The sequence below is a fragment of the Bufo bufo genome, chromosome 3 (genome assembly GCF_905171765.1).
Source record: "Bufo bufo chromosome 3, aBufBuf1.1, whole genome shotgun sequence".
Classification (NCBI taxonomy): Eukaryota; Metazoa; Chordata; class Amphibia; order Anura; family Bufonidae; genus Bufo; species Bufo bufo.
Genome location: NC_053391.1, coordinates 580561596 through 580582275, shown reverse-complemented (window position 1 = coordinate 580582275; position 20680 = coordinate 580561596). Strand labels below are relative to the sequence as shown.

General features: G+C 43.7%; 1 protein-coding gene across 7 annotated transcripts in view; it reads right to left on the bottom strand.

The window, feature by feature from the left end:
* EIF4B (eukaryotic translation initiation factor 4B) overlaps nt 1–20015 on the bottom strand; it is a 60474-nt gene extending 40459 nt beyond the window's left edge. For all 7 annotated transcript variants that reach the window (XM_040425777.1, XM_040425779.1, XM_040425780.1 and 4 more), the window contains exons 1-3: nt 19988–20015; nt 5163–5375; nt 1698–1906 (exon numbers count right to left, since the gene is read on the bottom strand). In XM_040425777.1, the coding sequence (XP_040281711.1) occupies nt 1698–1906; nt 5163–5375; nt 19988–20000 (435 nt within the window). In that variant the 5' untranslated portion in view covers nt 20001–20015. The remainder of the gene's footprint in view (nt 1–1697; nt 1907–5162; nt 5376–19987) is intronic.
* Between the last annotated feature and the right edge of the window lie 665 nt (nt 20016–20680).

Below are 20680 nucleotides of genomic sequence, written 5' to 3'. Positions count from 1 at the left end.
TTCACATGGTGATGGGGACGCACCTCTGACAAGGCGCTGCCATCCGCGGCACCTGAGGGGTTAATGGCAGACAGCAGCTCCCTGTCAGAGGTCGGGTGCCGGGAATGTTTCTACAATGTTTGCATTGGTGGGCAGTGCGGCCTACCCCCCCCCCCTTTCCTAGTATTAAAATAATTGGTGGGCAGTGCGCCCTCCCCCCTCCATCATTGGTGGCAGTGGCAGTTCCGATCGGAGTCCCAGCAGTGTAATGCTGAGGCTCCGATCGGTTACCATGGCAGCCAGGACGCTACTGAAGTCCTGTCTACCATGGTCAGTTACTGAGCAACAATATACTTACATGCGCTGTGGCCACCTGGCGCTCCTTCTTGTAACTCACAGGTCTGTGCGGCGCATTGCTATAAGCATAAGCAATGTGCCGCACAGACCTGTGAGTTACAAGAAGGAGCGCCGGGCGGCCACAGCGAATGTAAGTATAATGCTGCTGAGTAACTGACCATGGCAGACAGGACTTCAGTAGCGTCCTGGCTGCCATGGTAACCGATCGGAGCCCCAGCATTACACTGCTAGGACTCCGATTGGAACTGCCGCTGCCACCAATGATGGGCGAGGGGAAGGGCGCACTGCCCACCAATGCAAACATTGTAGAAACATTCCCGGCATCCGACCTCTGACAGGGAGCTGTGATCACATTAAGGCCTCGTTCACACGAGGCAGTGCGCTCCGGCCTGATTTTGTCCAGAATGCACTGCACCGCATTGCAGCCGGCTAACTATATTGTGGGGCAGGAGGGGGCGTAGTGGTCTGTTGAAGTGATTGGCACCATAACCATGCCCAACGGCTGCAATGCGATCGGCTGCACAGGATCGCAAGGCACATTATGCCTGCTGTCCAGTCCAAACAAACAAGCAAGCAGCATTCTGACCGGACCTCAGGCATAATTGTGCCTTACGATTCCCATGCATCCGATCGCCTGCGGCTGTGGTGCCATTCATTTCAATGGATCGTCACGCCCCCTCCTGCCCCACAACATAGTGAGCCGGCCGCGATGTGCATTCTGGACAGAATCATCTGGTGTGAACGAGGACTAAACTTAGAGTCATTTCACATCACAAAGACTGGAACGCAAGCCAGCCACCTCCCTGCATAAGGAAGCGTGGTGGTGCATTGAAATATGGTTTTGATTTAAAATTATTTTTTGTATCAGGACAAGTAGATTGTCATGAGGGACAAGTAGATTGAGCCCCCGCTTTAGTCCTTCGACAAGTAGTTTTTATTTATTTTATTTCCACACCCCTGTTGTCGTGCAGTGATATTACCTTCTATATGTCCAACTTCTGGCTAACTTACCAAATGTATGTTAGCAGAAACTAGGGGACAAATGAAAGAAAGTATAAAACTGCAGGATTACATGACACCATAAAAACAATGTCTGCATAAGAGATGTAGAAAATTTATATATTTATTGGTATACTAAATCTAAATGTGCATAGTGTCATTTTTCCCATTGAGAACCAACATGTCCACTTTACAGGGATGCATTACTCTACAGAGTAACATCATTCCCCTTTTAATTACGTTTTTTTCAAAAGATGAACAAATTCCAGATTACGGACAATTTACTCCACATGTGAACTTTCAGAAACATCCCCACTTTACATCATTAGGCAACGCTACGTTTTGTAAGAGGCAGCACTTACATTAAGTCCCCTGAAGAACTTTTGGATGGATTCCTCACTAACATCATACGGAAGATTTCCAAGGAAAGCCGTAAAAGGAGGACTTTTGGGGAGTCTGCTTCGGTCCACATTAGGTTCACGTGCAGCTCGAGGAGCCGTAGGCAGGATGGAGCGATCAATTGCGTGTCCTCTGTATCCATCATCATCATTGCTATGCCATGTGGTTGAGACTGAAAAGAAATTAAATTTGCCAAAATTGGCGAGAAAAAAATTAAAATCTGTAAAATGTATCCCCCTTAATCATCAGGCCTGAAAGGGCCTTAATTCGCACACTGCGGATACCAAAATAAATTGTTATTTTTTTTCATGACATAGGGTTTTTCATAATTTTTTTTTAAGAAATATTTTTCTTCTTATTTTAGCTTTATTCGGGGTATGCAAAGTAAAAAAAAAAGTTGCTCGCCTGTCCTTGGAACTAGAAGTGAATGGAGAGAGCCGCACATGCATGGCTAACCTCTCCATACACTGCAGCAAGCAAACATGGATGTATTTTCAAGGTACATGACAGTCTTGGAGATGGAACCCACATCTATTGGAATTTTACAGAATATCATGTAGATATGCCATGAAAGTGACAAATGGAAATACCCCTTTAAAGGCAGTCTGTCACCTACTTTACACATATCAAGGGGGTTGTGTGGGTTCAGAACAGAACCCGGACATATCCCCTTCCCCCACTTAGCTCCAAGGGCCCCAGGGCAAGGGAATTTTCTGGAGATCTGGTGACGTACCGGGCTCTCCATGGGTAAGCTAGGTGGAGGCTTCTGCCTAGCAGTGTGCCCGGTGACGTCACCGGCACTAATGGGCGGGCTTTAGCGCTGCCCTAGCCCGCAAAATGGCTATGGCAGCACTAAAGCCTGCCCATCATTGCCAGTGGCGTTACCGGGAACACTGCTAGGCAAAACAGACAGCCCAGCGCGATACAGTGCAGGGCAAGGAAGAGCATCAGAGCATGAAATGTTCCGATGCTCAAGTCACAGCGGCTGAGTGGGAGAAGAAGCTGTGAACCTGGACAACCCCTTTAAACAGTCATCATTGCCCTGTAGGCAATTTGTTTTTTGTGTATCTGATTTTGAAAGAAGTTTGATGATATATTCTAATGACCTGAAAGTGCTCAGGGGCGTTCCCCATACATGCAAGTGCTCATGCTCTCAGGAGACTGCCATTGATCTCTCCTCCCATATCTCGCTGTAAGACAGCCCATTGTCCTTACGTCACTGACTGCTCCATGAAATCCTGCGCCAGCTCACTTCACTGCTGGACCCAGGCGTGCGCAGTCAGTTCATTGATGCAGCTACGCACAGTGGGCAGTGTTCGGCGTATGCTTGGGTTTAGCAGTGAAGTGAGCTGGAGTGGGATTTCAGGGAGCAGAGCAAGCGATGTAAGCACAATGGGCTGTCTTACAGCGAGAAATGGGAGGACAGATCAACAGCAGTCTCCGGAGGGCATGGGCACTTACAGCAATAGGGAATGCCCATAAGCACTTGCACATCGTTAGAATATATCATCAAACTTCGTTTTTGCAACTTCAGGTACACATCTGTGCATTACTGTAGTTTGTAACTCAGTGATGTCTAATTTGTACATGAACCTTCTAAATTGTAAAGCGCTGTGGAATATGTTGGTGCTCTATAAATAAAGCTTATTATCAGGAGGAGGGTGAGGGGAGCGAAATCCACCGCTCATGAATACGAGGACTCCCCCTGTCAGCATGACGCCACCCCAGTATCTTATAAATGGGAGAACTACATTCTGGAATCGGCATAACATGATCCGGTCCTCACAGAGGGAGTCCTCAGGGAGGCCAGCATAAAGTTGGTGGTAGATGCCCCTTAAAAAATTATACCAACCGTTTACAGTATCAAGTTGGGTTTCTGTACAGTGGCCACCCTGTAAGGTAACATCTCCTGCTTGGCTTCTGTGGATGAAACGTACTAGTGACAACGGCAGACCGCAGGGGGTTAGAGAAGCTGAATCCTCAGTGATCAGCTCACAACTTTATAAATAATCCATTCTTCATTTGTAAGGGTCCTTAGGATTGCAGACCATGCGGGTCTGGGAGGGGTCTCTATTATGCTTTTGAGTTTGTTTTTTGTCCTATTAGGGGGACTGGGGGCTGCAACCATTTGATTGCTCTATACTACGAAGTATTCCTAATCGGTATATTGGCAATGCCTCTGCCATGGCCAAACAGGCCTTCACATATGGCAGGCATGGGGAATTTGTTAGTCCCCCTGGCAGCCATGGTAACACATTGTAGGGGCAAAAACACAACAGCATCAAAGATGTTGTCGTTCTACCACTACTGCCCTGAACACCAGCGCAGTAGAGAAAATGCTAGGCTGCTTCTTCATAACATGCCCATGACTAAACTGCAAATGCCTGAAAATAGGGTTGACTACTAATGAAATAAAAACCTATTATACACAAAACATTTGAGTAAAATGAAAATAGAGAGATTCTCTTTAAAGGGGGGGGGGGGGGGGGGGAGGTTGTTCTAATCCATGGAAACCTTCAAGGTCCATTAATAAGATGATCACAGAGTCTCCCCCTGATGGGACCCCCCAGCGATCAGCTGGGATCTGTGGGGAAACAAGGCATTAAAGAGATATTCCAGTTATGTAACGGTATTCCCTAATCGGCAGGATAGGGGTTAACTATTAGCCCATTATCAGTGGGAGTCCTACGAATGTAATGCTCACCCATCACTAGAAGGGGGACCCTGTACTCCAGGCATCCTCAAACTGCGGCCCTCCAGCTGTTGTAACACTACAACTCCCACAATGCCCTGCTGTAGGCTGATACCTGTAGGCTGTTAGGGCATGCTGGTAATGGTAGTTTTGCAACAGCTGGAGGGCCGCAGTTTGAGGATGCCTGCTGTACTCCATGGAGCCCCCCAAATGAAGGGAGCTGTCAGGAGTACAGAGCTCGGATAGAGAGGCTCCAAGCATGCCCAACCGTTCTCTCCGTTTATTCCATTATTCTGTGTATATGTGATATATTATAATAACTGAAATACCTCTTTAAGTGTTCAATTCCTCTACAGCACAACAACAAGGTGAAAGTAAGCATTACACAGTGCCCACAGAAATCAATGGGACATGTGTAATGCAGACCAGGACATGCACTTGGTGGTCACTTTCAATTCTGATCCTTAATCGGGCATACAGTATATGAAAATAATAATAAGACGCACCCCAGTTTTAGACAACGCAAAAAAAACTTTTTTCTTATCAAACCTACCATGGTGTTTAATGGAGTGGAGAGGTCAAGGTCACTAATTTTGGGGCCAAGAGTAGATGGGGTTAAGGCTTTTGGTCAGCTCCTGTTAACCTCAGTGTATATATCTAGTGGATGAACATGTTTTTACGTGTTTTACACAGTAGATAGTCTGTTTCTTTGCTCAGATCATGCAGAAACACTTACCATCTCCTTCAAGATCATCAGTCTCATCAGCCCAACTGACTGGCTTCGGGGCATAGGTGCTGCTGCTGCCGCCACCGCCTAGACCACCAAGACCACCACCGCCGCCGCCGCCACCACCACCGCCTCCTCCTCCTCCTCCTCCTCCACTGTTCCCATCATCTGCCAAGAAGTCAGTGAGGGTCAAAGTTTTCCCCTTCTTGTTCTTCTTCTTAGCTGGAGGGTTAGAGAATAATAAGTCATTTATAGCAGGAAAACAAACCTCTATAAAGTGGCACTAAAATCCTGACACTGATGAAGAGGACATCACTCTACATATACAATAAATACAGACAAGCACTAAGGTGTTACTATATAATATACCTCTGAACCATACTATTACAGCTTCATGTTAATGGGAAAATATACAATATGGGAAATATTGCTTTGTGTGTCGGGGGGCAATAAAGCTCTGTTCAGAATTCTGATGGCCACTTGGGCACACATACATTTAACCCCTTCGCTACCAGCGCTGTACATGTACGGCGCTGGAGCCAAGTGCAAACAAAGCCCACTCGTGCGTGCAGCAGGCCGGTGGGTCGCCGCTGTTTCAAACAGAAGAGACCCCTGGCCAATCACGATCGTGGTCATTAAAACCTTTAGATACCGTGATCAACCGAGATCACAGCAATTAAAGGGTGTGGTCAATGAGGATGTCGGTAATTGATTCCAATGTGCTGGGTCTCTCTGAAGAGACCTAGGGTATTGAGGCTGCAATTCTTATTTTGGCCAGCAGGTGGGAAACCAACATAAGAAATAAGTAATTATGTACAAATAATGGATCTAAAAAAATAAAAAATACATGATTGTTCAGAATAAAAAAAAAAGGATTTTGAAGGCTCAAATACAAGCTTTAAAATCATTTAAAAAAAGTTAGAAAAAAATCTTATCTAAAAAATTTTTTTTTTAAAGTTTAAATCACCCCCTTACCATAGAAAAAATATATATATATATATATATATATATATATATATATATATATATATATATATATATAAACATTATGGGTATTACCGCGAACAAAAACGCCCATACTATTAAAATATAAAAATATTTTTCCAATATGGCAAATGGTTTAACGGAAAAAAGGGTCAAAATGGCCAATTTGCCATTTATCATTGCTTCTCTTACCAAATTTTTTTTTTATAAAATGTGATCAAAAAGTCACACACAATCCAAAATGGTATCAGTAAAAACTACAGATTGTCCTGCAAAAAACTAGCCCCCACACAGCTCAGTAGATATAACAAAAAAAAGTTATGGGGGGGTCAGAATATGGTGAAAAAAAATTATTTATTTTCTTCCAAAGTTTAATATTTTTTTTACACTATTTAGACATAAAAAGCTATACATATGTGGTATCATTGTAATCGTACTGACCCAGAGAATGAAGTGCAGGTCAGTTTTGCCACAAACGGAACGCCGTGGGAACAAAACCCATAAAACGGTGGAGGAATTGTATTTTTTTTTTTCCAAATTGTTATTCCTGCATTGTATGCCATCTTAACCCCTTAAGGACTCAGCCCTATTTCACCTTAAGGACTTGGCCATTTTTTGCAAATCTGACCAGTGTCACTTTAAGTGCTGATAACTTTAAAACGCTTTGACTTATCCAGGCCGTTCTGAGATTGTTTTTTCGTCACATATTGTACTTCATGACACTGGTAAAATGAAGTCCAAAAAAAAAATTTTTTTTGCTCAAAATAATACCTAATTTACCAAAAAATTTGAAAAATTTGCAAATTTCAAAGTTTCAGTTTCTCTACTTCTGTAATACATAGTAATACCCCCAAAAATTGTGATGACTTATTCCCAAAACAATTCAAACATGAAGTAGACATATGGGGAATGTAATTTTATTTTTTGGGGAGGTTATAAGGCTTAGAAGTTTAGAAGCAAATCTTGAAATTTTTCAGAAATCCGGGTTCCGATCACTGCCAGCCTTTATACAGCTATGTGAACGGAAAAAGACATTTATCTCTAATAAGATAGATATATTACAAAGTTCCTTATAGTCACCTGCACTATTGATCTACACATTTGTTGAAAGTGACCATTTAAGGTCACATTCACACATTTGGCTCAATATATTTCCTACAGTGGAAAAATCCACAGCACCTAGATACATTCTTTTTTTTTTGGAACCACACGAGGTAGAAAAAAAAAATCTGATTTGAAAATCCGCAGCATGCTAGTTTTTCCATGTAGATTTTTCCAACTATAAATGGATGTGCTTTTCAAATTCGCAACCACACATATACTGCAAATTGCTGTGGATCTGTGATGCCTAATCTGCATTCACCCAAAGACCACATGCACTCAGTAGTATTAAGGCTACTTTCACACTTGCGGCAGAGTGATCCGGCAAGCAGTTCTGTCGCCGGAACTGCCTGCCGAATCCGACAATCTGCATGTTAGCGGACAGCATTTGTAGATGAATCGGATCCGTCTGACAAATTCATTGCAAGAATGGATCCGTCCCTCCGGATGTCGTACGGACAAACAGATCTGTTTCTATTATTTTTTTCACATCTTTACCGGTCTGCGCATGCGCAGACCGGAAGGACGGACCCGGCATTGCAGTATTTTTAATGCCGGATCCGGCACTAATACATTTCAATGTAAATTATTGCCTGATCTGGCAACTGATCCGGAATTTTGGACGGAGAATACCGCAGCATGCTGCGGTATTTTCTCCGTCCAAAACGCCGTTCAGTGACTGAACTGAAGACATCATAAAGGGATTTCTCTCCGTTCAGAGAGCATGGGGATGAAACTGATCAGTTCTTTTCCGGTATTGAGCCCCTATGACGGAACTCCGTGCCGGAAAAGAAAAAGGCTACTGTGAAAGTACACAAAGTTTTTTTTTTTGATTGCTTGACTCACAAAAGGTTGCTATTCAATACGAATAATAAAAAATAAAAAAAAGTATGGAACTATGCTCACTACTCTCCCTTGGAATCATTGCTTCTAGGGGACAGTACCTACCTGATATACAGATCACAACAAAGCATGGTATACTGGCACGCAGAGTGCCTACCACATGAGGTCCAGGGCAGCATGCCATACAAAAAGCCCATCAGCACTTCCACATCTGATCTTTCAAAAAGCATCACTAAGCAAGAAAGTATGCCAACCCCCTGCAAGAGCTTGTCTATTCAGACTACACTACTTGGCTTGATACAGCTATGGACCAGACTTTCCCCCCAGTCAGCAGCTAATATGGAGCTTAGGACTTGAGAACGCCTGCACTGGAGGCCCTGTTCGAGGTCTGCGTCGGAGATTCCTTCAAAAAGGCGGGACAAAAAAATCATATATGTAGGACTTTGGTAAAGTAGTAGTGTCCCGAACGGAAAGCCAGCGAACCCCAATATAGTCACTGGGGTATTTTTAACCCCTTAGGGACGCATGATGTACCGGTACGGCATGTTTCCCGAGTCCTTAACCCCTTAAGGACTCAGCCCTATTTCACCTTAAGGACTTGGCCATTTTTTGCAAATCAGACCAGTGTCACTAAGTGCTGATAACTTTAAAACGCTTTGACTTATCCAGGCAGTTCTGAGATTGTTTTTTTGTCACATATTGTACTAAAATTGGGTCAAAAAAGCAAATTTTTTTGCATAAAAAAATACCATATTTACCCAAAAAATTTGAAAAATTAGCAAATTTCAAAGTTTCAGTTTCTCTACTTCTGTAATACATAGTAATACCCCCAAAAATTTACATTCCCCATATGTCTACTTCATGTTTATAGCATTTTGGGAATGATATTTTATTTTTTGGGGATGTTACAAGGCTTAGAAGTTTAGAAGCAAATCTTGAAATTTTTCAGAAATTTACAAAAACCAAATTTTTAGGGACCACTACAGGTCTGAAGTCACTTTGCGAGGCTTACATAATAGAAACCGCCCGAAAATGACCCCATTCTATAAACTACACCCCTCAAGGTATTCAAAACGGATTTTACAAACTTCGTTAACCCCTTAGGTGTTGCACAAGAGTTATTGGCAAATGGGGATGAAATTTGAGAATTTAATTTTCCATTTTAACCCATTTTTTCCACTAACAAAGCAAGGGTTAACAGCCAAACCCCATATGTGGCCGTAAACTACTGTACGGGCACACGGCAGGGCGTAGAGTGAAAGGTGCGCCGTATGATTTTGCTGGACTGGTTTTTTGACACCATGTCCCATTTGAAGCCCCCCTGATGCACCCCTAGAGTAGAAACTCCATAAAAGTGACCCCATCTAAGAAACTACACCCCTCAAGGTATTCAAAACTGATTTTACAAACTTTGTTAACCCTTTAGATGTTGCACAAGATTTAATGGAAAATAGAGATACAATTTCAAAATTTCACTTTTTTGGCAGATTTCCCATTTTTATATTTTTTTTCCAGTTACAAAGCAAGGGTTAACAGCCAAACAAAACTCAATATTTATGGCCCTGATTCTGTAGTGTACAGAAACACCCCATATGTGGTCGTAAACTGCTGTACGGGCACACGGCAGGGCGCAGAAGGAAAGGAATGCCATACGGTTTTTGGAAGGCAGATTTTGCTGGACTGTTTTTTTTGACACCATGTCCCATTTGAAGCCCCCCTGATGCACCCCTAGAGTAGAAACTCCAAAAAAAGTGACCCCATTTTAGAAACTACGGGATAGGGTGGCAGTTTTGTTGGTACTAGTTTAGGGTACATATGATTTTTGGTTGCTCTATATTACACTTTTTTGTGTGGCAAGGTAACAAGAAATAGATTTTTTGGCACTTTTTTTTTGTTATTTACAACATTCTTCTGACAGGTTAGATCACGGACGCGGCGATACCTAATATGTATACAATTTTTTTTATTTATGTAAGTTTTACACAATGATTTAATTTTTAAAACAAAGAAAAATGTTTTAGTGTCTCCATAGTCTAAGAGCCATAGTTTTTACAGTTTTTGGGCGATTATCTTGGGGAGGGTATGATTTTTGCGGGATGAGACGACTGTTTGATTGGTACTATTTTGGCGTACATGCGACTTTTTTGATCACTTGGCGTGGCAGGGGTTAATGGGAACATCCTGTCACAACGCCGGGGGGAGTATCGGCGATCGCCACAAACCGCAGGTCAATTCAGACCTGCGGTTGCGGCGGTGCCATCGGGTCCACATGCGGCTATGGGTGGGACCCGATGGCATGGAAGGCAGCGCGATGTCTAAGGAAGGCATCGCACTGCCTTCCGGTGAAGAGCCTGTGAGATCCAGCCCCCTGGATCTCACAGGCCGGAAGCTGTATGAGTAATACACACAGTATTAAGCATACAGCCAATGCATTCCAATACAGAAGTATTGGAATGCATTGTAAAGGAATATACCCCCCAAAGTTCAAGTCCCAAAGTGGGACAAAAAAAAAAAAAAAAAAAGTTGAAAAAATAAAGTTTCCCCCCCAAAAATTAAAAGTTTCAAATATAAATAAACAAAAACGTCATTTTCCCCAAATAAAGTTAAAAAAAAATTGGTAAAAAATAGGGGGGGGGGGGGGGGGGGGGGGAAGAGTATACATATTAGGTATCGCCACGTCCGTATCGACAGACTCTATAAACATATCACATGACCTAACCCCTCAGATAAACACCGTAAAAAAAAATAAAAAACGGTGCTAAATAAACCATTTTTTTTTGTCACCTTACATCACAAAAAGTACAACAGCAAGCGATCAAAAAGGCGTTTGCCCACCAAAATAGTACCAATCTAACAGTTACCTCATCCCGCAAAAAATGAGCCCTTGAGACAAATCGCCAAAAAAAAAACAAAAAAAAAAAAAACAACTATGGCTCAGAATATGGAGACACAAACATTTTTGGTTTCAAAAATTATATTATTGTGTAAAACTTACATAAATAAATTAAAAAAAGTATACATATTAGGTATCTCCGCGTCCGTATCGACCGGCTTTATAAAAATATCACATGACCTAACCCCTCAGATGAACACCGTAAAAAATTGAAAATAAAAACTGTGCTAAATAAACAATTTTGTCACCTTACATCACAAAAAGTGTAATAGCAAGCGATCAAAAAGTCAAACGCACCCCAAAATAGTGCCAATAAAACAGTCATCTCATCCCGGAAAAATCATACCCTACCAAAGGTAATCGCCCAAAAACTGAAAAAATTATGGCTCTCAGATGTAAACACTAAAACATGATTTTTTTTTTTGCTTCAAAAATGAAATCATTGTGTAAAACTTACATAAATAAAAAGCATACATATTAGGTATCGCTGCATCCGTGACAACCTGGTCTATAAAAATATCACATGATCTAACCTGAATGTTGTAAATAACAAAAAATAAAAAACGGTGCCAAAACAGCCATTTCTTGTTATCTTGCCTCACAAAAAGTATCATATAGAGCAACCAAAAATCATATGTACCCTAAACTAGTACCAACAATACTGCCACCCTATCCCGTAGTTTCTAAAATGGGGCCACTTTTTGGGAGTTTCTACTCTAGGGGTGCATCAGGGGGGCTTTAAATGGGACATGGTGTCAAAAAAAAAAAAAAACCAGTCCAGCAAAATCTGCCTTCCAAAAACCGTATGGCATTCCTTTCCGTCTGCGCCCTGCCGTGTGCCCGTACAGCGGTTTACGACCACATATGGGGTGTTTCTGTAAACTACAGAATCAGGGCCATAAATATTGAGTTTGGTTTGGCTGTTAACCCTTGCTTTGTAACTGGAAAAAAATTATTAAAATGGAAAATCTGCCAAAAAAGTGAAATTTTGAAATTGTATCTCTATTTTCCATTAATTCTTGTGGAACACCTAAAGGGTTAACAAAGTTTGTAAAATTGGTTTCTATTAGGGATCGACCGATTATCGGTTTTACCGATATTATCGGCCGATATTCAGGATTTTGACAGTTATCCGTATCGGCATCTATTTTGCCGATATTCCGTTAACGTATGGGGAACACAGATCGCGCTGCTCTCAGCGCTCTCTGTGTTCCCTCAGCAGCACAGGGGAGAAGGAAGCAGTGTCTCCCTCCCCCTGTGATGATGCTGCTGCCGCCGCCAATTAGAGGAGAGAAGACAAGAGTAGGGGCGGGGCTGTGGCCACTGCGCCACCAATGATGTTGACTTACTCGTTCATTCAAATTGAACAGGAGGCGGGAGCTGGCTGCAGAATCACATAGCCGGCTCCCGACCTCTATGAGCGGTAGCTGCGATCTGCGGTAGTTAAGCCCTCAGGTGCAGCGGATAGCAGCTAGCGCTCATAGAAGTCGGGAGCCGGCTATGTGATTCTGCAGCCAGCTCCCGCCTCCTGTATATGAATAAATGAGAGATTTATGTTCATTGGTGGCGCAGTGTGGGCCCCCCCCCCCCCAGTTTTGATCATTGGTGGCAGTGGCCACAGGGTCACCTCTCCCCTCCGATCCGAGCCCCAGCAGTGTAAGTCTGGGGCTCCGATCAGTTACCATGGCAGCCAGGACGCTATTGAAGCCCTGGCTGCCATGATAAAGCTCCATGCTGCTGTGTGCACAAAGCACAGAGCAGCAGGGACAGTGTGAGCTCCTATTCACCCTGATCGAGATCTATCAGGGAGAATAGGACAAGGGTTCTAGTCCCTAAGGGGGTTAAAAGTTAGTAAAAAATAAACACCAAAATATTAAGTAAAAAGAAAGATTAACAAAAAAAAAAAAAAAGAATACACATTAACAATAAAAATATAAATTTTCAGCAGGTGTGTAGGATTTTTTTATTTATTTTTTTTCAATAAAATTTCACAGAATATCGGTATAAATTATCGGCTATCGTCCTGAAAGTACACAAATTATCGGTATCGGCCCTAAAAAAAACAATATCGGTCGATCCCTAGTTTCTATTATGAACTGGTCCCTAAAAATTGGGTTTTTGAAAATTTCTGAAAAATTTAAAGATTTGCTTCTAAACTTCTAAGCCTTGTAACATCCCAAAAATAAAATCATTCCCAAAATGATCCAAACATGAAGTAGACATGGGGAATGTAAAGTATTTTTGGAGGTATTACTATGTATTATAGAAGTAGAAGTAGAGAAATTGAAACTTGGAAATTTGCAATTTTTTCCATTTTTGGTAAATTTGGTATTTTTTTAGTCCTTAAAGGGCTTCTGTCACCAAACTAAACTTTTTTTTTTTTGGGGTACTTATAATCCCTATCCTGCGATATAGCTATACATTATTTTATTAATCATTTTCGTTCTGTAGATATGCCAAAAAATGTACTTTTATGATATGCTAATCACCTGTCTACCAGCAAGTAGGGCGTCTACTTGCTGGTAGCAGCCGCAAAAAAACGCCCCTCCTCTTGTTGATTGACAGGGCCAGCCGCTATCTCCTCCTCCGGCCGGCCCTGTCAGCATTTCAAAAATCGCGTGCCTCAGCACTCCCTCAGTGCGCCTGCGCCGATGACGTCTTCTCTTTCGGTGACGTCATCGGCGCACTGAGGGAGTGCTGAGGAGGCGAGCCTCCTTATCTCAGAGCGCCTGCGCAGAATGAACACAGGCGCGTGATTTTTGAAATGCTGACAGGGCTGGGCGGAGGAGGAGATCGCGGCTGGCCCTGTCAATCAACAAGAGGAGGGGGCGGTTTTTTGCGGCTACCAGCAAGTAGACGCCCTACTTGCTGGTAGACAGGTAATTAGCATATTATAAAAGTACATTTTTTTGCATATCTACAGAACGAAAATGATTAATAAAATAATGTATAGCTATATCGCAGGATAGGGATTATAAGTACCCAAAAAAAAAAAATGAGTTTAGTGGGGTGACAGAAGCCCTTTAAGGTGAAATAGGGCTGAGTCCGTTCATGTCAGTTACGTGCCAAATCCAGCAATTTTGTTATTTTCGAAACTGAGCAGAACAGAAATGACGAATGTTTGTTGAAAAAGGCAGAAGACTCCCAATTTAACAGTTAGGGCGCAGAGAAAATACTAAGAAGCAGAAACTACAAAGCTGAACATTATCTCTGTGCTTTTATCTGAAGCGACCAGCAATGGCCGACACTCCAAGATAAAGCCCTGCCCATGGACTATCCATTAGGGGTAACACAAACATTCTCTTCTAAATATCATCCAGCTTTTCATCTATGTCCTCACAAGCTTGTATTTTTAAAAGAACTCTCCATTTGCACTAGATCATTCTTCAGTTGTGAATTAGGGATCGACCGATATTGATTTTTTAGGGCCGATACCGATAATTTGTGAACTTTCAGGCCGATAGCCGATAATTTATACCGATATTCTGTGAATTTTCATTTTTGAAAAAAATTAAAATAAATTCCTACACAAATCTGCTGAAAATGAATGTTTATTGTTAACGTGTATTTTTTTTTTGTAAATCTTTATTTTTCATTTTAAATGAATATTTTGGTGTTTTTTTTTTTTTTACTAACTATTAGCCCCCTTAGGGACTAGAACCCTTGTCCTATTCACCCTCTCTATCAGGGTGAATAGGACCTCATACTGTCCCTGCTGCTCTGTGCACACAGCAGCAAGGGAGCTATGGCAGCCAGGCCTTCAATAGCGTCCTGGCTGCCATGGTAACAGATCGGAGCCAGTGAGGAGGAGGGGATTAATACTGGGGGGCCGGCGCACTGCGCCACCAATGATCGCAGCTGCTGTCAGAGGTCGGGAGCCGGCTATGCGATTCTGCAGCCAGCTCCCGCCTACTGTTGAATTTGAATGAATGAGAGTGTTATCTTCATTGGTGGCGCAGCAGCACAGGGGGGAGAAACACTGCTTCCTTCTCCCCTGTGCTGCTGAGGGAACACGGAGAGCGCTGTCATCCTTGTTCCCCATACGTTATCAGTATATCAGCAAAATAGATGCCGATAACGTTCAAAATCCTGAATATCGGCCGATAATATCGGTAAAACCTATAATGGTCGATCCCTATTGTGAATGACACACTCTTTAATGATATTTCCAGCTTGTAATTTAATATGGAGTCTATAGACAGACGTCATACTTATACAGAGATGAAAAATCCCAGGAACTAGACCACTGAGAAGATGGTGATACTTTTCAGATGACCCTAAATAACCTTCAAAAAAGGCTAACCTGTTCCTCAAAATCTGGACATCCCATCTGCTTTCTTGGATGGACACACCTAACTTCTGGGGGCTCAGCCGTGCCTAGAGTTTTATTTTTTACCAGAAAAAAAACACGCCAGAATAATACCACTCGTTCATTTGTGTCTGGCCTTACACAGGCCAAGTCTCGGAACACAAGTGGCCTATCAGTCCATGTAACGGGATCATTATACTTTCTGCTGGATCCACTTCTTGCTTTGGCTCAAAAAACTGCATCAAAGACTGCTGAAAACTCCGTTGAAACTCTGTTGAAAATTACGTGTTCATTCTGGGAAAAACACTTTGTGTGTGTGTGTTACCTCACAGCCCGAATGTGGCTCCACAACTTTATAATGATGTATGATGTTGTTAACTCCAGTCTCCTCTACTGAACTGGTGTTTAATGCCGTGGCCACAGTTCACTCCTGACCTGATTTCTAAAGTCTATAACTCCCCATGTATAGCAGCGAGTGCTGCAGCCCTGGTCTTGTTTTTAAGCATTGATTGTTAGTTTTCAAATAAGACCAGGCCCACTGCCGAAGATATGAAGAGTTAAAGCAGTCCTGTCCCTGTCCCCGGATGGGGGGAGGCATTGGAGAGCAAAAAAAACAAGACTTCTGTCTGTGCATGTTGAATATGGGGATTTGTATTTTTTATTTATTTTTTTCAAGGAAAGGAGTAAGAAGTGCTTACCCACCTAATCAATCCTCTGTGCCAAATTAGGCTATTTACTGATGTCATGATGCAGAAGATTACCAGAATCCGGATCAGTGTCAGGGAATGTTCACACAATTAAGACTACTTTCACATCAGCGTTGTGCTGTCCAGTTTTGAGATCCAGCACGGAGTCTCAAAACCGCAGCACAACACTTCAGTTTTCTCCCCATTCATTGTCAATGGAGACAAAACTGAACCAACCGGAACGGAGCGCATCAGAATGCATTCCCTTCCGGTTTGTTGCGTTCCCATACTGGACAAAAAGCGTTTTTGTGTGCGGCAAGGGAAACTGAAGATACGGCATCAGGCACAAAAAAAGTGAAAGTCAATGGTGCCGGATATGCACCTATAAGACAATGGGGGCATATCCTAGCGATATGCCACCATTGTCTATGATGAGACAACCCCTTTAATAATCCGATCCAGATATGAAGCGATCACCAGAGTCCATGCAGCTCTATTTAAAATAATTCAAAAATACTGTTTTTTTTTTTTTTTACAGAAACCTGTCATGTTGAACATTGTGTCTAAGCTGAAGGCAGCATGTTATAGAGCAGGAGGGGCTGCGCAGATTGGTGTATGTATATATAGATATATCGCAGGGAAATGATGAAAATGGAGATTTGATCAAATCCCAAAGGGAGATGATCAATTCATGGAATATGATGTTCCCTAATGAAAGTAAGTGATTTGATCATCAAATCCCTTAACTGTTTTACTGAAAAGTTTAATATTTTTGATAATATAATATGAAATTATATTGTTTAGATATTTGGATCGGAGTCACTCTCTCTTCAAAATCAAAGATTTTTTAGTACCTACTTCCATAACATCGTATTGTTTATGTGTCCGTCGTAGTGTAAGTAGTGGTGCTAATTGTAATTGCTCAATGACTGTGATAGCTTCTTCTATCCTTTCGCGAGTCCACAAAGGTTTTTCTTTATCATGCCGCTTGTTCAAAAACGTCCTGATAGTTTCATTAAACTGTTCTTCAGATACAACTTCGCTCAGAGTTAGATTTTTTTCTATATCTAAACCCTTGGCCAGAAGTGTGCCCCCCACAGAAATATGCCAGGCTGTGTTCCCCCTGTCAGAATAGTATATACCTAGAATCAGGGGCGTCGCTAGGGCCTTTTATCAGCAAACTGTGAGCGCTATGGGATAAAGGACCTTTGATGATGACATCACCATGTGACCAGTAACATAGCAATATTACTGGTCACATGTCTATGAGGTAATCAAAGGTCCTTCGACTGCTTTCTTTTTTTTCCAGGACTCCGTACTTGTTTATTTCCTCTTTTCACTAAGACAGTTAAGGGATTTGAACCAAATCACTTACTTTCTTTAGGGAAATCACCCCACAGAGATGTTATTTTAAACATCTTCCGTGAATTGATCTTCTCCCTTAGGGATTTGATCAAATCTCCATTTTCATCATTTCCCTGCGACGTATATATATTAACTAGGGATCGACCGATATTGATTTTTTTAGGGCCGATACCAATAATTTGTGAACTTTCAGGCCGATAGCTGATAATTTATACCGATATTCTGTAAATTTTCATTTTTGAAAAAATAAAATAAAAAATCCTACACAAATCTGCTGAAAATGAATGTTTATTGTTAATGTGTAGTTTTTTTTTTGTAAATCTTTCTTTTTCATTTATACTTAATATTTTGGTGTTTGTTTTTTTTTACTAACTTTTAGCCCCCTTAGGGACTAGAACCCTTGTCCTATTCCCCCGGATAGATCTCTATCAGGGTGAATAGGACCTCACACTGTCCCTGCTGCTCTGTGCTTTGTGCACACAGCAGCATGGAGCTTATCATGGCAGCCAGAGCTTCAATAGCGTCCTGGCTGCCATGGTAACCGATCGAAGCCTCAGGATTACACTGCTGGGTCTCTGATCGGAGGAGGGGACCCTGTGGCCACTGCCACCAATGATTAATGGTGGTGGGGGGCGCACTGCGTCACCAATGAAGATAAATCTCTCATTTATTCATATACAGGAGGCGGGAGCTGGCTGCAGAATCACATAGCCGGCTCCCGACCTATGAGCGGTAGCTGCGATCCGCGGTACCCAAGGGGTTAACTACCGCGGATCGCAGCTACCGCTGAGAGGTCGGGTGCCGGCACTGCGGAGTGCTTCCGTGGTGTTTCTTTCCGTTGTTCCGCACCGCAAAAAAATATGACAGGTCATTTTTGCGGTGCAGACTGACCACGGACCCATTCAAGTTAAAATGGGTCGGGCCCGCAATTGCGGTCCCCAATGCACGGAACAGCCGCATGTTTTTTAGCTAAAACCCCCTTAGGCCCGGAATGTGTGTAAAAAATAAAAAATTTAATAAAGAGCCACTTACCTGTTCACCTGCGCTCCATTCCAGCGCTCCCAGTGCCAACAGTAGTCACATGCACCACTGCAGCCATTCACTGGCCTCAGTGCACACGTGCTGCTTGAGGACATGTGACCGCTGAAGCCAGTGAAAGGCTGCTGCAGCAGCGCACGCAATGACAGGATGTCACACTGCCGGTCTGCAGGAGCCATGCCCCTCAGAGCTGGGACAGCACGCCGCTGAACAGCACTCCCAGTTTTAGCTGATCGTACAGTTGGGGTCAGACCACCCCTTTAAAAGGTGATGATGCATTCACAGGATAAAGCACTGCTTATGTATTTTACAGAATGAGATATTTTTGGAACAAAAGCTGGAGGCCTGTATATTATTCGGATCCAGACGGCTCACCCCCCTTTATGTTACTACCAACACGGGGGCGCTCCTCCTATGGGGGGGGGGGGGGCATGGCCTTACACAGGAGCAGCTCCACGTGGACATGGCCCGACATCTGAGCGTCCACGCAGTTTAGAAAATTGAAGTTTGTAGTAATTCAGTTTATTTTACAGTAATGAGCTCTTTTTGGCGTCATACACTGCCTTAAAGCAGTGATGTCACCCGTGGTCCTCAAGCTGTTGCAAAACTACAATTTCCATCATGCCCACACAGCCAAACGCTATCAGGGCATGCTGGGAGTTGTAGTTTTGAAACAGCTAGAGGACCACGGGTGACATTCCTGCCATCCGTAACGGGTCATTACCGTGGTCAGAGTAAAGGTCTGCACTCATCCCACTGTCCATAGAGAGGAGCAGGGTCCTCATGACGCAGACCCTCTTTCTACACTTCCTGTCAGTGATCCCAGTAGAGCACACACAGGACACAATGCAGCAGAGGGGACCTCACATGTTGTGAAGCTCCCAGCATGCCATGGCTGCCAGGACACGTTGAGAGTTGTAGTTCCACAACAGCAGGCAGAGCACAGGTTGAAGGACTGCTGCTTCCAGAGACCTGCCAGTGTTGACGTGTCCTCCTCACGTCCAGTCACTTGTATGCTGCCGGAGGCGGGGGTTCAGTGCTAGGCCTCACAGCCACTGACCTTTACCGCCATTATATCCCAAGGCCTGCTCGCCACAACAAGATGAGCGAGGATTACCCCCCTCCTAGAGCCACGTGGTTCATCCCCGGTCTAGGTACCGATATGTAGCGCCTAGCCTCCAGTCAGATCATACCATTGACGGAGGGGGGATACGTGTCCTACACCTTATGTAATCGACGCGACACAGCCCCGGACCCTCACTGTGAGCCTGGTCCCGCTGCTCTGCACAATGCGGCCGGCAGCAGTGGGGGCAGCGGAGAGAACACGGCATAGCTGCCCGAACCCACAGCTATAAAACGCAGCCGAATGCCGGCCACAGCCGCCTGGGTCCCGCGGCGACTGCCGCACGCAGACAGGGTGCGGCCTGGCCCAGGCCGGGGATTATACTGCAGCGTGTCTAAAGCCACGCACTGCGCTTCCAGCGCGTCCTGACGGGCGGAAAAGTCACGGGCCGCATCGATGCACACTAAGCATCATGCACGGAAAGTGTCGGGTCTAGCGGACAGCTCCGCACGAGGTACCGGGCGCGACCCTGTATTCCTCTCACACACTCACCTGAAGCTGCCATGTTGGGCCGACTGTGAAAGAACGCGAAGACCCGGATGAGGCGGTCACGTGCGCGCTGCGCTAGGTCTTTCCAGCAAAGGAAAGCGAGACGCTACGTGACGTAATTACGCAGTGGACACCCACGCCGCCATCTTGGTTGAGGGAACGCTCATTTTGAAGCGTCAGCTTTCCTGTGGGGGGACTCTTCTCGGTCCGGTTTTCCTTTACAGTGGTATATTCGGAAGTAGCGGCTGGTCTGCAGTTCGCAACCTGAATATACTCCCCCAAAAGTCCTATAGCTGTTCATAAAGATGCTTTACGTGCATATACAGCCAGATAAGGACAGAACCATTTGTGCTGATTTGTGCATTTTTTCCCCCCATTGTATTGTATGGAAAAATGCAAATCGGTCCAAATAATGAATCAGGAGAAACGATTCACTATTCTCCAATAATTGCATTCATAGATCCAGATCAATCAATGCAGCAGTTCACACCACTTGACATGCATGTTTAAAGGGCACACTCAACCTTAAGCCCTTGGTCTATAGGACTGTATAAGCGCTCACTCAGGTTACAATATATCCATCATACAATGGTCTTTCCAGGTACATTGTAAGGGCTCATGCACACGGCCGTGCCCGTACTGCAGCCCGCAAACAGCAGGTTCGCAATATGCGGGCACCGGCCGTGTGCACCCCGC